Below are 19,373 nucleotides of genomic sequence, written 5' to 3' on the forward strand. Positions count from 1 at the left end.
CAACCTCGAGGAAAAATCCGGAGTTGGAGCCCCTAAGGCAGTTCGTTGTTGACGTCGACCTCGTTCTGGCAGCTCCTGCGACGTTGCTGGAACCATGTGTATTGGCATTTGCCTTTTTTTTGGATAATTTCAGGAACGTGGAGAGGGAGGACCTGCTGCATGGGTAACAGCTTCTCCTCCATACCTACCCACCCTGGCTATTGACTCCATAGTCAATAGACTGAAAAATGCCTAATACTAGTGAAACTCAAGCCAAAAAAATCCCCAGGGCCTGACGAAGTGCTTGAGGAATGCAAAGAGGAGTATTGCGAACCATTATCTACCATATTTAATAGATCATTAGAGTCAGGCAGAGTGCCAGAGCCGTAGAAGGTTGCTAATGTATTACCAATTTTTAAGGGAGGAGATAGATCACTTGTGTCAAAGTGTCAATAATCAATAGACTATAATATATAGTCTAACTATATAGAATAACTATAGACTATAGACAATAAACAAACTATAAACGATAGTGTGATCCTATCGGCTAATTAGCTTAATGTCTTTTGGAAAAGTTAATTTAATTGCAAATACCATTCATCTTCATATTGAAAAATATAAATTATTAAATGATCCACAACATGGTTTTGCAAATTGCAGTTAATGTTTTTAATGATAGCAAACAAATTGCTATCATTTTATTCCAGCATAGTTGACCAGTTGATTATAGTAAAGTTTGAGATGTTGAGTAACTTGACTTTAGCAAAGCTTTTGATACAGTGCCACATGAAATACTGATTAAAAAGATAGAGGTTCACGGTATTGGGGGTTCTATTAAGTTGGATCACAGCATGGCTATACCAAAGGAAATAAAGTAATTATAATTGGAGTCATTTTTGTCAGAGTGGGAAATTGTTGTAAGTGGAGTACCTCAAGACTTTGGTCTGGGACCTCTATTATTCATAATATATATAAATGATTTAGATTTAGGTTTGAGCAGCAATATTTGCATATTTGCTGATGAATAAAAAAATCTGGATTTTTTATTCATCGGCAAAATAAACACGGAAGAAGATTCACTATCACTTCATGACGATCTACACAGCGTTTGAAGTGGTCAAAAGACTGGTAGATGCAGTTTACTGCAGACAAATGTACTTTTTTAAAGTTAGTTTAGTTAAGTTTTAATGTTAGGTAGTGATGATAGAGTTACAAGATACGAGTAAAATTGTAATAAACTGCAACCAATATATAACGACTGAAATAAACAGTAATAAACTGCGACCAGTATATAACGGCTATAGTTAAGACAAGATATTATGGAGAATTCATTTAGTTTATTTTATTTATTTTATTTATTTATTTATGCATATACAAGAATGTACATAAGGAATGTGAGGATACAATTATGGTAATTACAGTCTTGTAAAGCCACTAGCACGCGCAGCGTTTCGGGCAGGTCCTTAATCTAAGAAAATTTTAAGGAGGTAAATACTTGCAAAATTTATAGACAAAAAAATGATAACAGATTACATGGAATGAAAAAAAAAAAAAAAGATGAGAGAAAATTATAGGTACAGTATATTAAAGCACATAGGTAGCTATGATTGATTGCAATGACAGCTTAAAATGGTAGTTGACAACAAATTGGTAGGCACAATACAGCAGAAACAATATAAGATTGATTGCAATGACAGCTTGAATGGTAGTTGACAAAAATTGGTAGTCACAATACAGCATATGGCTAGTTAGTTATAAAAGTTTATCCGTTCCAGGTGGCTTGCCATGCGTTCTAACCACTTGACATAATATACTAAATAAAGCCATTTATAATAAATATAGTCTATATTTGAGTATATAGCATAATAGTATATAACAGACACAGAACACTTGATGTCCATAATTAACGGAGTCTCTTAGCCTGGAATACCCTTATGTCCCCCTGAACCTCACCAACAAATCCAACATGCTGAAGATCCAACGAGTACAAAACAAAGCACTTCGCTTTGCGGAGGGCCCGACTCTGATGGACAGGGTAAGAACTGACCAAATCCATGAGACGCTCAACATGAAGCCAATGAACATCAGGCTCAGCTACCTGGCCAGAAGACAGCTGTACCGAATGAAGAACATGTATGTCCCAGACCCTGAAGATACCTACGTAGCAGAAAACACCACCAGCGGCTACGAGATCCACGAACCACCACACAGAACCAGAAGAATCACTCTCCTACAAAAAGTGATCAGACACATCCATGATGAGGCCTTCCCAAGACCTCAAATACTAAGCGGCAGAGGCAGAGGGGCAGAGACAGTGGGGCAGAGACAGTGGGGGCAGAGACAGTGGGGGCAGAGACAGCGGGGCAGAGACAGTGGGGCAGAGACAGAGGGTCAGAGGCAGTGACAGAGGGGCAGAGACAGTGGGGCAGAGACAGGGTCATTGGCAGTGACAGAGGGGCAGAGACAGTGGGGCAGAGACAGTGGGTCAGAGACAGTAAGGGCAGAGACAGTGGGACAGAGGCAGTGGGGCAGAGGCAGTGGGGCAGAGACAGAGGGGCAGAGACAGAGGGGCAGAGACAGAGGGGCAAAGACAGTGGGGCAGAGACAGTGGGGCAGAGACAGTGGGCAGAAACAGAGGGGCAGAGACAGTGGGGCAGAGACAGTGGGTCAGAGACAGTGGGGCAGAGACAGTGGGTCAGAGACAGTGGGACAGAGACAGTGGGGCAGTGACAGTGGGGCAGAGACAGTGGGTCAGAGACAGTGGGTCAGAGACAGTGGGTCAGAGACAGTAGGTCACAGACAGTGGGTCAGAGACAGTGGGTCAGAGACAGTAGGTCAGAGACAGTGGGTCAGAGACAGTGGGACAGAGACAGTGGGGCAGAGACAGTGTGGCAGAGACAGTGGGGCAGAGACAGTGGGGCAGAGACAGTGGGTCAGAGACAGTGGGACAGAGACAGAGCAGCAGAGACAGAGCAGCAGAGACAGTGGGGCAGAGACAGTGGGGCAGAGGCAGTGGGGCAGAGACAGTGGGGCAGAGACAGTGGGGCAGAGACAGTGGGGGCAGAGACAGTGGGACAGAGACAGTGGGGCAGAGGCAGTGGGGCACAGGCAGAGGGGCAGAGACAGTGCGGCAGAGACAGTGGGGGCAGAGACAGTGGGGGCAGAGACAGTGGGGCAGAGACAGTGGGGCAGAGGCAGTGGGGGCAGAGGCAGAGGGGCAGAGGCAGTGGGGCAGAGACAGTGGGGCAGAGGCAGAGGGGCAGAGACAGTGGGGGCAGAGGCAGTGGGTCAGAGACAGTGGGGCAGAGACAGAGGGTCAGAGGCAGTGACAGAGGGGCAGAGACAGTGGAGGTAGAGACAGTGGGGCAGAGACAGTGGGACAGAGACAGAGGGGCAGAGACAGAGGGGCAGAGGCAGTGGGGCAGAGACAGAGGGTCAGAGACAGAGGGGCAGAGACAGTGGGGCAGAGACAGTGGGGCAGAGACAGTGGGCAGAAACAGAGGGGCAGAGACAGTGGGGCAGAGACAGTGGGGCAGAGGCAGTGGGGCAGAGACAGTGGGGCAGAGACAGTGGGGCAGAGACAGTGGGGCAGAGACAGTGGGCAGAAACAGAGGGGCAGAGACAGTGGGGCAGAGACAGTGGGTCAGAGACAGTAGGTCAGAGACAGTTGGGCAGAGGCAGAGGGGCAGAGACAGAGGGGCAGAGACAGAGGGTCAGAGGCAGTGACAGAGGGGCAGAGACAGTGGGTCAGAGACAGTAAGGGCAGAGACAGTGGGTCAGAGACAGTAAGGGCAGAGACAGTGGGGCAGAGGCAGTGGGGCAGAGACAGAGGGGCAGAGACAGAGGGGCAGAGACAGAGGGGCAGAGACAGAGGGGCAGAGACAGTGGGGCAGAGACAGTGGGGCAGAGACAGTGGGCAGAAACAGAGGGGCAGAGACAGTGGGTCAGAGACAGTGGGGCAGAGACAGTGGGTCAGAGACAGTGGGACAGAGACAGTGGGGCAGTGACAGTGGGACAGAGACAGAGCAGCAGAGACAGCAGCAGAGACAGTGGGGCAGAGACAGTGGGGCAGAGGCAGTGGGGCAGAGACAGTGGGGCAGAGACAGTGGGGCAGAGGCAGTGGGGCAGAGGCAGTGGGGCAGAGACAGAGCAGCAGAGACAGTGGGGCAGAGACAGTAGGGGCAGAGACAGTGGGGGCAGAGACAGTGGGACAGAGACAGTGGGACAGAGACAGTGGGGCAGAGGCAGTGGGGCAGAGGCAGTGGGGCAGAGGCAGAGGGGCAGAGACAGTGGGGCAGAGACAGTGGGGGCAGAGACAGTGGGGGCAGAGACAGCGGGGCAGAGACAGTGGGGCAGAGGCAGTGGGTCAGAGACAGTGGGGCAGAGACAGAGGGGCAGAGACAGTGGGGCAGAGACAGTGGGGAAGAGACAGTAGGGGCAGAGACAGTGGGACAGAGGCAGTGGGGCAGAGGCAGTGGGGCAGAGACAGAGGGGCAGAGACAGAGGGGCAGAGACAGAGGGGCAGAGACAGTGGGGCAGAGACAGTGGGGCAGAGACAGTGGGCAGAAACAGAGGGGCAGAGACAGTGGGGCAGAGACAGTGGGTCAGAGACAGTGGGGCAGAGACAGTGGGTCAGAGACAGTGGGTCAGAGACAGTGGGACAGAGACAGTGGGTCAGAGGCAGTGGGTCAGAGACAGTAGGTCAGAGACAGTGGGTCAGAGACAGTGGGTCAGAGACAGTAGGTCAGAGACAGTGGGTCAGAGACAGTGGGACAGAGACAGTGGGGCAGTGACAGTGGGGCAGAGACAGTGGGTCAGAGACAGTGGGTCAGAGATAGTGGGTCAGAGACAGTAGGTCAGAGACAGTGGGGCAGAGACAGTGGGTCAGAGACAGAGAGGCGGAGACAGTGGGTCAGAGGCAGAGGGTCAGAGACAGTGGGGTAGAGACAGTGGGTCAGAGACAGTGGGTCAGAGACAGTGGGTCAGAGACAGTGGGTCAGAGACAGTGGGTCAGACAGTAGGTCAGAGACAGTGGGTCAGAGACAGTGGGTCAGAGACAGTAGGTCAGAGACAGTGGGGCAGAGGCGGAGGGTCAGAGACAGTGTGGCAGAGACAGTGGGGCAGAGACAGTGGGTCAGAGACAGTGGGTCAGAGACAGTGGGGCAGAGGCAAAGGGCGTGAGGCAGTGGGGCAGACAGTGGGGCAGAGACAGTGGGGCAGAGGCAAAGGGCGTGAGGCAGTGGGGCAGAGACTGTGAGGCAGAGAAGCAGAGACAGTGGGGCAGAGACAGAGGGTCAGAGGCAGTGACAGAGGGTCAGAGACAGTGGGTCAGAGACAGTGGGGCAGAGACAGTAGGGGCAGAGACAGAGGAGCAGAGACAGTGGGGCAGTGACAGTGGGGCAGAGACAGTAGGGGCAGAGACAGTGGGGCAGAGACAGTGGGGCAGTGACAGTGGGTCAGAGACAGTGGGACAGAGACAGTGGGGCAGTGACAGAGGGGCAGAGACAGTGGGGCAGAGACAGAGGGGCAGAGACAGTGGGGCAGAGACAGTAGGTCAGAGACAGTGGGGCAGAGACAGTGGGTCAGAGACAGTGGGACAGAGACAGTGGGGCAGTGACAGTGGGGCAGTGACAGTGGGGCAGAGACAGTAGGTCAGAGACAGTGGGGCAGAGACAGTGGGTCAGAGACAGAGGGGCAGAGACAGTGGGGCAGAGACAGTGGGGCAGAGACAGTGGGTCAGAGACAGTGGGTCAGAGACAGTGGGTCAGAGACAGTGGGTCAGAGACAGTGGGTCAGAGACAGTGGGTCAGAGACAGTGGGTCAGAGACAGTGGGTCAGAGACAGTGGGTCAGAGACAGTGGGGCAGAGGCAGAGGGTCAGAGACAGTGTGGCAGAGACAGTGTGGCAGAGACAGTGGGGCAGAGACAGTGGGTCAGAGACTGGGTCAGAGGCAGTGGGTCAGACAGTGGGGCAGAGACAGTGGGGCAGAGGCAAAGGGCCAGAGGCAGTGGGGCAGAGACTGTGAGGCAGAGAAGCAGAGACAGTGGGTCAGAGACAGTGGGTCAGAGACATTGGGGTACAGAAAGTGGGGCAGAGGCAGAGGGGCAGAAACAGTGGGGCAGAGGTAGAGGGTCAGAGACAGTGGGGCAGAGACAGTGGGTCAGAGACAGTGGGTCAGAGACAGTGGGGCAGAGGTAGAGGGTCAGAGACAGTGGGTCAGAGACAGTGGGGCAGAGGTAGAGGGTCAGAGACAGTGGGTCAGAGACATTGGGGTACAGAAAGTGGGGCAGAGGCAGAGGGGCAGAGGTAGAGGGTCAGAGACAGTGGGGTAGAGACAGTGGGTCAGAGACAGTGGGGCAGAGGTAGAGGGTCAGAGACAGTGGGTCAGAGACAGTGGGGCAGAGACAGAGCGGCAGCGCGTCAACAAGATTTCCGGAAGCTGTCCCGATGCGGCGTTTGACGTCGGGAGGAGTAGCCGGGCAGCTGCAGCGATTTTTCTCTTGGGTGGGAATGCCCAGGGAAATTCAGACGGACTGTGGAAGTATATTCCAGTCCAAATGGTTCAGACAGACTGTGACAAATTGGGGAGTGACTCAGATTCGGTAGTCGCCCTACCGACCGCAGTCGCAAGGGGGGATCGAAAGGTTTCACTCCATCCTGAAGACCGTTCTGAGAGTGTTCTGTGCAGAGCAGGGAGCCGAGTGGGATGAGGCTGTGTACTCTGCGTTGTTTGCCATACGTAACGCAGTGGTAGAGTCGTTAGGTTTCTCACCGTTCCAGCTGGTGTATGGACATGAGGTACGAAGTCCTCTGTCCATGTTGAAAGAGTAATGGACACCAGGAGTGACCGTGAGAACGGTCAACGAGTACGTTCAGAAGTTCAAAGAACGTCTCACTTTAGCAAAGGAACTAGCAGGAAAACATCTGAAGGAGGCGCAGCATAAGATGTGAGAATGGTATGACAAGAAAGCTACGCCAAGAGAGTTCCAGGTTGGGTCCCAGGTTATAGTGTTGCTGCTAGGGAAGAGCCGAGTGACCGAATCACGATTCGAGGGACCGTACAGGGTACTACGGTGGTTAGGTCCTGTAACTTATGAAATCGGTAAGCCGGATAGACCCCGCAAGACACGGGTGTGTCATGTCGACCGCCTGAAGCCTTCCTTCCCAGAGGAAGGAGGAGCCGCCGAGCAGAACGGTACGATGACTCGAGACCCCCAGCAGAAGATGATTTTGTGCATGCAGATGGACCAGGAACTTCCAGAGGAGGAAGGAAAGTGGTCCAGGGCGGACGGCACCCATCTCACCAATTCCGAGAGTTTGGCGAGGATTGAGGACAAGTTACAACACCTAGAAGGACAACAGAGCGCGGGCCTGTTACGGCCCTCTCGGGTCGCAACCGGGTTCTTACTCTGATGTTGGTAGAGGAAGGGTATCCGGCCCCAAGTGGCTTTCAAGGGATGTGATCCGTAACGCAAGTAAATTAAAGGGGAAGGGAAATAAAGTCAAAAACTTAATAATATAATTACCGTCACCAATAAATATATATAAGAAGATTACACGAGGGGGGGGGTATAAACACTATTATCTACACTGTTGTCTTCTTCTGAAGACTCTGGATCTTCACGGTGTTCACGATGCCAAGTTCTTGGTGCTCTTGTGGCCTCACGATTAATCCTTCAAGAATCTTGAGTCTACCCTGGCCACAGGGCAGCCAAAGCACAGTTCCACTGGGGGCACCATCGTGGAGGCCGTCAACCACAAGTCCAGCAGATAGCTGGCAGGTTCCAAATCAGCGACGCTGGCTAGGTCACTCCACGATCGATACTAAGATCACGAACCCTTAGTCAGGAGCCTCGTGTGATACCACAGATCACTCTCCTTGCCACAACTCCCCAGTGGTTAAGCGTCTCCTCCAGTCAGTCCCGGATATGGCAATCCCTCAACTGCCACTTCACAGGCAGGTCAACACCACAGTGTTCATCCGGGGGCGACTCACAGCTGCTGCAGCAAACACTTGGAGACGAGACGACTGCCTTGGGTAGACTGACTCAACTTCCATTACAGCAGTCCCAGGTCGACTCTGTAATCAGACACGTCATCAGTAACAGGGACACACTAAAGCACCTCACTTACTGGCTTAGACACAAACGCCCGACGTATCCATTCCATAGATGGCGTTGCTGTCTAAGCTCCACCTCACCAGAGGTCAGCAGAGGCTGTGTTACGAGCTAATCAGGACTGGAAACTAGCCCTTGTGGCCAGTACACCTCGTCCTCACCAGGTGTCGTCGTCCATTTGGAGGGGGTTTCAGGAGCCGACCCACAGATGGCGTGGTCGTCACTGCTCCAGGCTCGGAAGCTGGATTCGGGTCCGTAACACCTTACCACCAAAAAGAATTTGGTTTGGGGTTCTATAAAAGAAAAGACAAACCAAATTAGTACGGGGATACAACTCCACACAGATTCACGTACACTATTAACTGGAATGGTGAGGCTGTCTTGTCCACAGAACTGTACTACTGGGGAACTCTGGCATGAAGGAAACTTTAAGATGGAAGACGATAATCTGCCTGATGTAATCTTCCACCTTTCCACTGCGATGTCAAGCAGGGGCATAATCTCACGTGTCCCGAGTAAGGATCGACATCGACGCGATTTGGTGTGAATCGACACTTCCCTGTGTCGTGGCACCGATGATGGCTGGTCGCAGACGGCATTTCTAGTACCGGTCCGGTAGTCCTTCAGGGAGACGGGAACCTGGAATACAGGGGTCGGATTATTTAGAGTCACAGTGACAGTTGGCAAGTCAGTACTTACAGCATACGCCTCTACTAGGCTCACACCTAGTTCCAACAGGGCTGCTTGCACACCGAAGATGGCATTCGCTCTGCCACCGTCAGGTCGACCAACGTTCCGTATAACGCTGCATTTAGGCTCAGCAATCACGCGGGGGGTGTCAACCTGTCGGAAACAGACACTCATATTATCACATCTCGTACCTCCTGTATCTACCATCACCTTCCAGGTTCCTTCTTCGACTGCACTACTCACAGTGCACGTCTCCAATCCCTGGGGTCTTTTCGCAATGTTCAAGGGAGCCATCATCTGTCGGGTCGTCCACTGGTCCTTACCGAGAACACACATAAGAACAAAACAAAACACCGCTAAGAAACATTTGGCTAACTTAGGGATAAGCTTCCTGAGCCTGTCATGTCCGTAGCCGGCTATATCCATTAGCCTGGTTTGGACCAAAGAGGGCACTGTAACCTTCGCACATACCTCACATACCTCCGACGTCTGGGAATCTCTGGCCGGTTCAATGCACGCTGTAACTTGCCATACCGCAAGTACACATCCGCCTTCGCTCCAGACTCTTTGGTATCCGTGGGTACTTGCACACGAGACCTCTCTTCATGCTCAGTTGCCTCTACCATCGTAACCGTATGTTCCTCGTCGGGAGAAAAATCAGGAGACTCTGCTATAATGCGGTTGATCTGCGGGTGAGAGGAAGGATTAAACACATTTAATCCTTTAATTCTTTACCTGTACATTACCATTGCCTGTTACCTCTGACCTTGCTGTTCCGGCTGACTCGTCCGCGACCTTGGGATGATTGTTGCTCCAATCAGTCACCAAGTCGTTGGCTAGTATCACGTCAATCCCAGCTACAGGGAGGGTATCTACTACTGCCAACGCACATGTGCCGCTGAAGTAAGGCGAGTCGAGATGTACCGGCACTAAGGGGGCGATGTACTGTGTCCTAGGAAACCCAACCAGGACAACCTCTGGTCTCCCATCCACACTCATTCCCTCGGGTAACGAGTTTCTCACGATCAGGGACTGGGCTGCTCCACTATCTCTGAGCACTACAACTGACCTACCAGTATGATCACTCGATACATACCCGCTTGAAGTGTGAGGGGAAAACAATCTGGGTTCTTCCTGCGTAATCGTAGACTGGCTTCCTGCTGGTGTTGTCACACAGCTCATCAACATCACCTCCCTACGAGCGCCGTTACCTCTTCTGCCTCGGCACATAGCAGCTACGTGCCCTTTTTGCCCACAAGTCCAGCACACCATATTCCTCCTCGGACTCCGGTGTTTCGGACTGGTCCTTCGAGGGCTACTTGGGGGCGTCTTCTTAGTGCTTCGTGGGACGGGGGTCTCCTCTTCGTCATGAGGTTTGTCAAACCGGCGTTGGTAATTCCTCGAGACGTACTTAGCAGAAGGCCTATGCGTCAGGATGTATTCCTCAGCCATGGTGGCTGCCGCACTCAAGGTTTCTACCTGCTGTTCCTCTAAGTACGTCTTCAGATCTCCAGACAGACAGTCCTTGAAGTCCTCTAACAGTATGAGCTGCTCGAGGTCTTCTTTGGTCTCCACCTTCCGAGAGGTACACCATTCCTGGAAAAGTCGCTCCTTGATAGTGGCGAATTCGGTGAAAGTGTGCTCTGAGGTCTTTTTCAGGTTCCTGAACTTCTGCCTGTAAGCCTCAGGTACCAATTGGTATGCCATGAGCACGACCTTCTTCACCTTGTCATAATCGCCGGAGTCGTCAAGGGATAACGTGGAAGGCGATTTGGGCCTTCCCAGTCAAGACTGACTGGGAAGGCTCAAAGACATGATGGCCCAATTCTCCCTTGGCCACTCCAAAGAAGCAGCGACTTTCTCGAAGGCCGCGAAGAACTTCGAAACTTCCTTCTCGTTGAACTTCGGGACCATTTTGATGTTCCTTACCGGATCGAAACTACTTGTTTCCGTTGTTTGCCTCCTACCACCGCCTAACCGCAATACTTCTAGCTCATATTGTCTCTCTCTTTCCTCTCTGTCTCTTCGTTCTTGCCTGTCTCGTTCTTCTCTTTCTCGTTTCTCTTTCTCGTTCTTTTTCTCGTTCTTCTCTTTCTCTTTCTCGTTCTGCTCTTTCTCTTCCTCTTTCTTCTCTTTCTCGTTCTTCTCTCTCTCGTTTCTCTTCTCTTTCTCGCTCTTCTCTTTCTCTTTCCCGTTCTAATTCTAAACGCCTTATCTCTAATTCTTTTCCTAATCTCTCTCTTTCCATTTCTTGTCTCTCTTTTTCCATTTCTAATTTCTTATCTTCTCTCTCTCTCTCGCTTTCTCTTCTCTCTCTTTAGCGATTTCTAGCTTTTTCCATTCTATTTCACGATGGATCTCTAGTTCACGCATTTTCACAGTAAGTACACTTATATTTAGCTCACCTGCATCGCTGTCAATGTCACTGCCTTTATCTTCCTTTCCAGTGGAAGCTACTTCCTCACTTTCTTTTGTACCTTGTGCCTCACTTTCCTGTTTCTCCTCGGCCTTCAAATGCCGGTGAACCTTGGACAAGATCTCCACACGGGAATCACTGGCACGTATCTTTATCTCCAGGTAGGCACTAACTAACACGAGTTCCTGTTTTCCCAGATATTTCAATCTGGCAAGACAGTCCTCTCTGTTCAGAAAAGCCTGAACATCGTCCAGATCATCGATGGTAGCTTTTTCTGCCATTGTCACAGATAGAACACTTAGCACTTAACACACCGCTTCACTTTAGCACTTAACACACCGAGCACTGTTCTACGTCAATATTGCACTTTATCGCACCTGGCGCCTCACTTGCCAATATTGCACGTAATTACTCCGAGCACCGCACTACACAATATTGCACTTAATCACAGCGAGCACCGCACTGCACAATATTGCACTTAGTCACTCTGAGCACCGCACTGGACGTACAACGTCCTAATAGTCACACACAGGGGGAATTATTTACAGGGATTACGCCACTTCACCACCCCTGTCAAACGTACTTGACAAGGAGATGGATCCCGCTGGGGATGCCAATTATGTTACGGCCCTCTCGGGTCGCAACCGGGTTCTTACTCTGATGTTGGTAGAGGAAGGGTATCCGGCCCCAAGCCAGTAGTGGCTTTCAAGGGATGTGATCCGTAACGCAAGTAAATTAAAGGGGAAGGGAAATAAAGTCAAAAACTTAATAATATAATTACCGTCACCAATAAATTAATAAGAAGATTACACGAGGGGGGGGGGGGTATAAACACTATTATCTACACTGTTGTCTTCTTCTGAAGACTCTGGATCTTCACGGTGTTCACGATGCCAAGTTCTTGGTGCTCTTGTGGCCTCACGATTAATCCTTCGAGAATCTTGAGTCTACCCTCGCCACAGGGCAGCCAAAGCACAGTTCCACTGGGGGCACCGTCGTGGAGGCCGTCAACCACAAGTCCAGCAGATAGCTGGCAGGTTCCAAATCAGCGACGCTGGCTAGGTCACTCCACGATCGATACTAAGGTCGCGAACCCTTAGTCAGGAGCCTCGTGTGATACCACAGATCACTCTCCTTGCCACAACTCCCCAGTGGTTAAGCGTCTCCTCCAGTCAGTCCCGGATATGACAATCCCTCAACTGCCACTTCACAGGTAGGTTAACACCACAGTGTTCATCCGGGGGCGACTCACAGCTGCTGCAGCAAACACTTGGAGACAAGACGACTGCCTTGGGTAGACTGACTCAACTTCCATTACAGCAGTCCCAGGTCGCCTCTGTAATCAGACACGTCATCAGTAACAGGGACACACTAAAGCACCTCACTTACTGGCTTAGACACAAACGCCCGACGTATCCATTCCATAGATGGCGTTGCTGTCTAAGCTCCACCTCACCAGAGGTCAGCAGAGGCTGTGTTACGAGCTAATCAGGACTGGAAACTAGCCCTTGTGGCCAGTACACATCGTCCTCACCAGGTGTCGTCGTCCATTTGGAGGGGGTTTCGGGAGCTGACCCACAGATGGCGTGGTCGTCACTGCTCCAGGCTCGGACGCTGGATTCGGGTCCGTAACAGGGCCTGACGAACCTGTTAAGAGAAAATGCCTCTCTCTTTACCGACGTGCCCCGACGACACTAGAGTGTAACGCACGAGGTAGAGGTGAGGGACGCCAGGCCCATCAAACAGAGCGCTCTTAGGGTCAGCCCAGAGAAGCGAGAAGGAGGTGGAGTATCTCCTTGAGAACGACTTTGCAGAGCCTAGGAACAGTGAGTGGAGTTCCCCATGCTTGTTAGTGAAGAAAAGCGATGGTACATTCCGCTTTTGTACAGACTACAGAAAGGTGAACTCCATCACTGTGGCAGATTCCCACCCCATGCCAAGGGTGAGTGATTGCATCGACCAGGTGGGTAGTGCAAGATATGTATCCAAGGTCGATCTGCTCAAGGGGTACTGCCAACTACATCAACTGGTCAACTACATATTTGACCAGTTGATTATGGTAAGGTTTGAGATGTTGAGTAACTTGACTTTAGCAAACCTGTTTGAGATGTTTGAGTAACTTGACTTTAGCAAAAATGATACAGTGCAACATGAAAGACTGATTAAAAAGATAGAGGCTCACGGTATTGGGGGTATAATAATATAGTATAATCACAAGTTGGATTACAGCATGGCTATACCTAAGGAAATAAAGCAATTATAATTGGAGTCATATTTTGTCAGAGAGGGAAAATGTTGAAAGTGGCCTCAAGACTCTGTCCTGGGACTCTGTCCTCTTGTCTATTATTCATAATATATATAAATGATTTAGATTTAGGTTTGAGCAGCAATTGCAAATTAGCCAATGAATAAAAAATCTGTATTGTAATAAACACGGAATAAGACTCACTATCACTTCATGACGATCTACATAGCGTGTGAAGTGGTCAAAAGATTGGTAGATGCAGTTTACTGCTGACAAATGAAAGGTTTTAAGGTTAGGTAATGATGATAGAGTTAAAAGATAGGAGTTAAATGATGTTGTAATAAAATGCAACTAATATATGACGGCTATATTTGAGACAAGATACTATGGAGAATTCATTTAGTTATTCAAGTTTATCCATTCAGGGTGGCTTGCCATGCGTTCTAACCATTTGACATAATATACTAAATAAAGCCATTTATAATAAATATAGTCAAACAGATATAGAACACTTGATGTCCATACTTAACGGTGTCTCTACTCTCATGTTCCAGGGGATGCGTCCCTAAGAAATAGTTTTGAGTCTGTCTTTTATCAGCAAAGTGAAGGAGACCTTGGTTTTATTTGTGATTTAGTTATATTTAGTCCTGGAGAATAATTTTTTATCCATTTTGGTCTCCTGACTGGTGTTTTAAAAATTATTGGATATAAGTTTTACAGGGAAAGAGAAATTAGGTGACGTAGGAACATTTCAATAGCTAATTGCAACCATTTACAATAGCCATTTTGTATAGCTAACTATTGTAAATCAATATTAGTAGTAATTGGTGTCAGAATTTCCGACAATTGATTTAGGAATTGGTTCATAATGATCAAAAATGTTTTGCTTATTTTTATTACGAAAGAATATAAAGTAATACATGATCTCAGAAAATTTCACTTCACCAACTGAGTCCTCTGAGTTAAATTACCTAATTTCCTATATTCATTGAAGACTCCATTATGGCAGAGAACCTAATTATTTTGCCTGCCTTCATGAGGCAAAAGTGATTCAATTTATTACATCTCTCAAATTAATCAGATGAAAAACAACAAAATTAGACAGCAGATAAAATGTCAGTTCTAAGTGGACACGTAATTAATGCTGGAAGTTAGTAGTGAGCAGCAGGACTGGAACACTGGGTCTCCTCGAGTATTACAAGGAGGCAGCAGTAGTCATGCCACGCTGGGTCCCCACGATACAAGAGGGAAGGAGGCCGCAGTAACAATGCTACACTGGATCTCCACGAAACAAGAGGGAAGGAAGCAGCAGTAACAATGCTACGCTGGGTCCCCCCTCGATACAAGAGGGAAGGTAGCAGTAACAATGCTACGGTGGGTCCCCACGAGTTTATACAAGGGGGAAAGAGGCCTCAGTAGCAATGCCACACTGGTTACCACGGTTCCTCATCATCTTGATGTAACCTTCATCGCCCAGAGTTGTGCCCCAAGAGTTCTTCACCAGCCAGTAGTCAGTTCCGTCCTCCGTAGTGCCATAACCCACAACCAGAACACCGTGGCCAAGATTCGTTGAACTACATTCTGGCTCGTCATAAACACCTGTAATATATATATTCATCCTTCAATAATACAATATTTAACAAATTATTTGTTCAGAAACTCATAATTCCTACAAAATAAATGAGATTCCGAATTTAAAGGCATTAAATTAAATGGAAGAATAAATACTGTTACAACGTGGGAATTGTCGATATGGTGAGTGAGACGCGCCACCCCATTGACATGATTGTGTGTATACGTGGACACACACAGTGTGTGTGAACATGACACTTTCTGGTAGAAAACATGATGAATACTTAACGCACTATGAGAAAGAAAGTATGATATATATTCAAAGACTTTAGAAAACACAGCAGATCTAAGAAAGACCTGAGAATCGTTGAACAATAAAGGTCTCATACAATAAAAACAATTTATATACACTCATGATGCACATTTCACGTTTATATGAGCATGCATATATATACTGATCACCTGCAGTAAAATGTGATCTATGTATACATTTACAATAAAAAAACTAACCATGATGGTAAAACTGGATTGACCCGTGTGAGGCATCAATGGCAACAGATACTGGTCCAACTGTGGCAACAGCTTTCTTCAGTGCATCTTCACTTCCCTCGCGAATATGAACAAAGCCAGTCACTTTAGCACCAGATTCTTGTTGTTTATATTGACACTTTCCTTCCTAATAGAGTAAGGTTACAATATTATTATGTACAAAAATATGAACAACACATATGTACATTATATATAAATGTGTAATATTTGCCTATAATATAAGCAAATATGTTATGCAAATGCTTATCATTCTATCTGTTAAAAAGTTTAAAACCAGTTTTAAATATGTAAAATATAATTATCATTAAATGTGTATTTACCTTGATATATGGATAAAAATCTTCAGTGTCAATCACAAAAAAGCAAATATTACGAACTCTGTTGACCAAACCACACACAGACTGCAATATTTGCGGACTCCTCATCAGCTAATATTACAAACTACTCACTGTTTAAAAGTTCAAGACCACATCCCAGGTAAAATATAATAATCATGAAACGTGTATTTACCTTCTTCTTGTAAGGATAAGAATCTTCAGTGTCAATCCCACCATTGTCCTCAATGTACTTGAAGGCAGCGGTCATCAGTCCACCGTCACAGCCACCATTGCCGTACTTGGTGGAACAGTCAATCAAGTTCTGCTCAGAAAGGCTCACCAGCTTACCCGTCTGGCGGAAGTGTTGACCTTCCAGTGACCCGGTCTGTGGACCACACAAACATTACTTTGTAAAACATCATCAAAACTTGTAAGTTCTTTATATGATCATTATTAATATATGAGAAAATGTTAATATTTGCTCATATATCAATATTTTTATATAATAATAATAAAACCATTACAAATGAACTTCCAAGATGTCATTAATGTTCTATATTAATAACTATAAATAGGAATCATTAGATTAAGAATTACATTACAAACAAAATAAGTTAGATGATAATACTCACAGCTGAGAAGGCCCAGCATGATCCACATTTTCCTTGGTCTTTTACTGGGGTGACTGCTCCCTTCTTTCTCCAGTCAACAGTCTTGGGAAGGATAACATCATCTTCCGGCTCAATGTATGTGGAACCATTGTACATGCTGTTTAATCTGTATCTTTCGGTGTGGTTCGTATGGAAACCTGCCATTGTTGACAAAAACTCCGTCTGAAGCTGCAAGAAATATTACATCACGTAAGTCACTGGGCAATAAGGGTTATTTAACAAATGAGTTTTGTTGTTCTGAGTGGAATCATGATGCAGACAATACACAATGAGAAACCATTAACGTGATGCATCAACCAAAAAAATCAGTAGGAACCATGAGGAGAGGTTCGAATCCTCTGAAAACCAGATGATTCAGTTTAATCCCAGGTTGCAATGATTTTGACCATGTTCCGGTGCCTAGAGCGTGCCTGTGAGGATCCATCGCATAGGATAGAATCCTCTTCATTGAGGATTCTATCTTCAATCCTACTGATTTTTTCATGCAAATGTTTACTCGTTAGAGGTTCATCCTACTTACCATGTCACCAAACTTGTTCATCCTGAGCCTGTATGACTTGTGTCCTGTTGCATACAGCTTATTGTGTGCAGCAATCTTGAGTCTATTTTCCATATAGATGTTCATGCGGAACGAGTCTTCAACATCAGTGGCGTATTTCTTGTCATGTTCAATCTAAAAAAATATTTTTTGATTATTACACTATTTCTTCTCCCAATCTCGGGAGGCAAGAAAAATGATTTTAAGAATATATGAAGTTAAATATATGTAATACAGTTGTTACAAGCACAATAATTTTTCAGATAAATACATCAGCAACGGCTTTTAATGACATAAACAATGACAAGAAGTTGGCAAGGAACGCTTTAGTTCACCACTAGTAGCATCCATCACCCCTGACTTTACTGACTGCACTCAATAAATCTCTTCACCGACCTCGACACTGAAGTGACCAGTGATACCAGCGAATTTGAAGTCAAAACAAATATAACTTCTTTATTTGCAAGAATAGTCTTTACATGAAACCTGGTACGCTGTCATATTGTTCGCTCATTAATTTTTAACCTAATGTAAAACGATGGCAACTGTTACACTATTATCCCCTAAAACATGTTAAAGCTTTCTTCTTAAAGAACTCTTAAAAATAATTAATGTTGGTAACGTTCTTACCTTAAATGTCTCCCACTCTTCCTGCACAACAGAAGAGTAAGGTACTGCAGATATTGCGGCAAGAGCGGCCACCAACACTGATGCTGCCAAGTACTTCATCTAGTGGGAAAGAAAAAATAAGTATCATAATAGTAACAATTTCAATAATAATTAACATCACTTTAGTCTCATAACAGACTGATGCGACTGTAACACGTTGGAAATGACAGAACAATTTTCAAAGACTTTCACAAGTGAATAGTAATTTTCACAAGTGAATAGTAATCTAGAACCAAAAATATTAATATTTTTTTTCAACAGAAGCACGTTTTCTAATTTTCGATTTTGTTTTGAATGCAATTTGATGTTAAACAATTGTAATTATTATTATAATTGCTATGATATAGACCATAAATCAGTATAATAATTTAAATGTGAGAACATAAATCCCATTAATGATAATACTCAATGTATTATTGAGTATTAACATGTTAATACTCAATCCTCCACTTACCTTGCCTGGAATTCTGGCCGACGTTGATTGAATGACTAACACTGCTGCTCGATAATGACAAACATATACACTTAGTGAGGACGCGCAGGCGGGGCAGAGGTGAGATGGATCAGGGTCAGAGGTGAGCAACTGAAAAGTGGTGTTTCTCGCTCTTTGAAACCTTCGCAGAATTTATTGCTCTCGTGGCGTTAGTTTTGCTGCTGGACTTTGAATACGTTCTAATTTATCAATATATTTTTTCTCAATATGGAATGTAATATTCTTGTACAGGATGGTACAATATGTAGTGGGTATACTCTTTAGTTGTACGCTGTTAAATGGTTTACTAGTGACTGTAGTAGAGAATGGTTCACTAATGTATGGTACACTAGTGAATGTACAAGAGAATGGTTCACTAATGAATGGTACACTAGTGAATGGTACCCAAGTGAATGGTACCCAATTGTATGGTATAATGTAGAATAGTACAATAGTGAAAGGTATCCAAGTGAATGGTACCCAATTGAATGGTACACTGTAGAAGCGTACACTAGTGAATGATTTTCTCAGTTCCAACCAAGAAACAAAAAATAATAGCGGTACCCAGTAAAGGAAAAAAATATTGGTGGTACCCAGTGAAGGAAAAATAAAAGTGACACCCAGATAAAGAAAAATAATATATTAACACTAATATAAGTATATAATAGCGGTTCCCACTAATAAAAGTGTAACGTCTATTGTGGGAAAGTTACATAAATCGATAATTGCAAATACAACTCAGTCTTCATCTATAAAAACATAAATTAATAAATGATTAGCAACATGGTTTTACTAATTACCGTTCATGTTTAAAAAGTTTGCTATCATTTTATTCCAGCACAGTCGAGGCAGTTAATAGTGGTAAGTGGTTGATAGTAGTGATGTTGTGTACCTTAACTTTAGCAAAGTTTTTGATACAGTGCCACATGAAAGACTGATTAAAAAGATAGAGATTCATGGTGTTGGGGTGCTATATTAAGTTGGAATAGGGTATAGCTATACCAAAGGAAACAGAGAGTTAAGTTTCCACTCACCAGAAAGGGAAAATGTTATAAGTGGAGTGCCTCAAGGATCTGTCCTGGGACCTCTGTTGTATATAATATATATATAAATGATTTAGATTCAGGTTTGAGTAGCA

The 19,373-nt window shown here is 46.4% G+C and overlaps 1 protein-coding gene across 1 annotated transcript; it reads right to left on the reverse strand.

Annotated features, from left to right (window-relative positions):
* Positions 1-14,837: 14,837 nt before the first annotated feature.
* LOC138356591 (procathepsin L-like) lies at positions 14,838-17,823 on the reverse strand. The gene is made up of 6 exons (XM_069312778.1): positions 17,725-17,823; positions 17,077-17,229; positions 16,518-16,724; positions 16,079-16,270; positions 15,530-15,695; positions 14,838-15,046 (listed from the first exon to the last, which is right to left on the reverse strand). The coding sequence occupies exons 1-6, from the start codon at positions 17,821-17,823 to the stop codon at positions 14,838-14,840; spliced, it is 1,026 nt and encodes a 341-aa protein (XP_069168879.1).
* Between the last annotated feature and the right edge of the window lie 1,550 nt (positions 17,824-19,373).

Source organism: Procambarus clarkii, chromosome 73 (genome assembly GCF_040958095.1).
Source record: "Procambarus clarkii isolate CNS0578487 chromosome 73, FALCON_Pclarkii_2.0, whole genome shotgun sequence".
Lineage (NCBI taxonomy): Eukaryota > Metazoa > Arthropoda > Malacostraca > Decapoda > Cambaridae > Procambarus > Procambarus clarkii.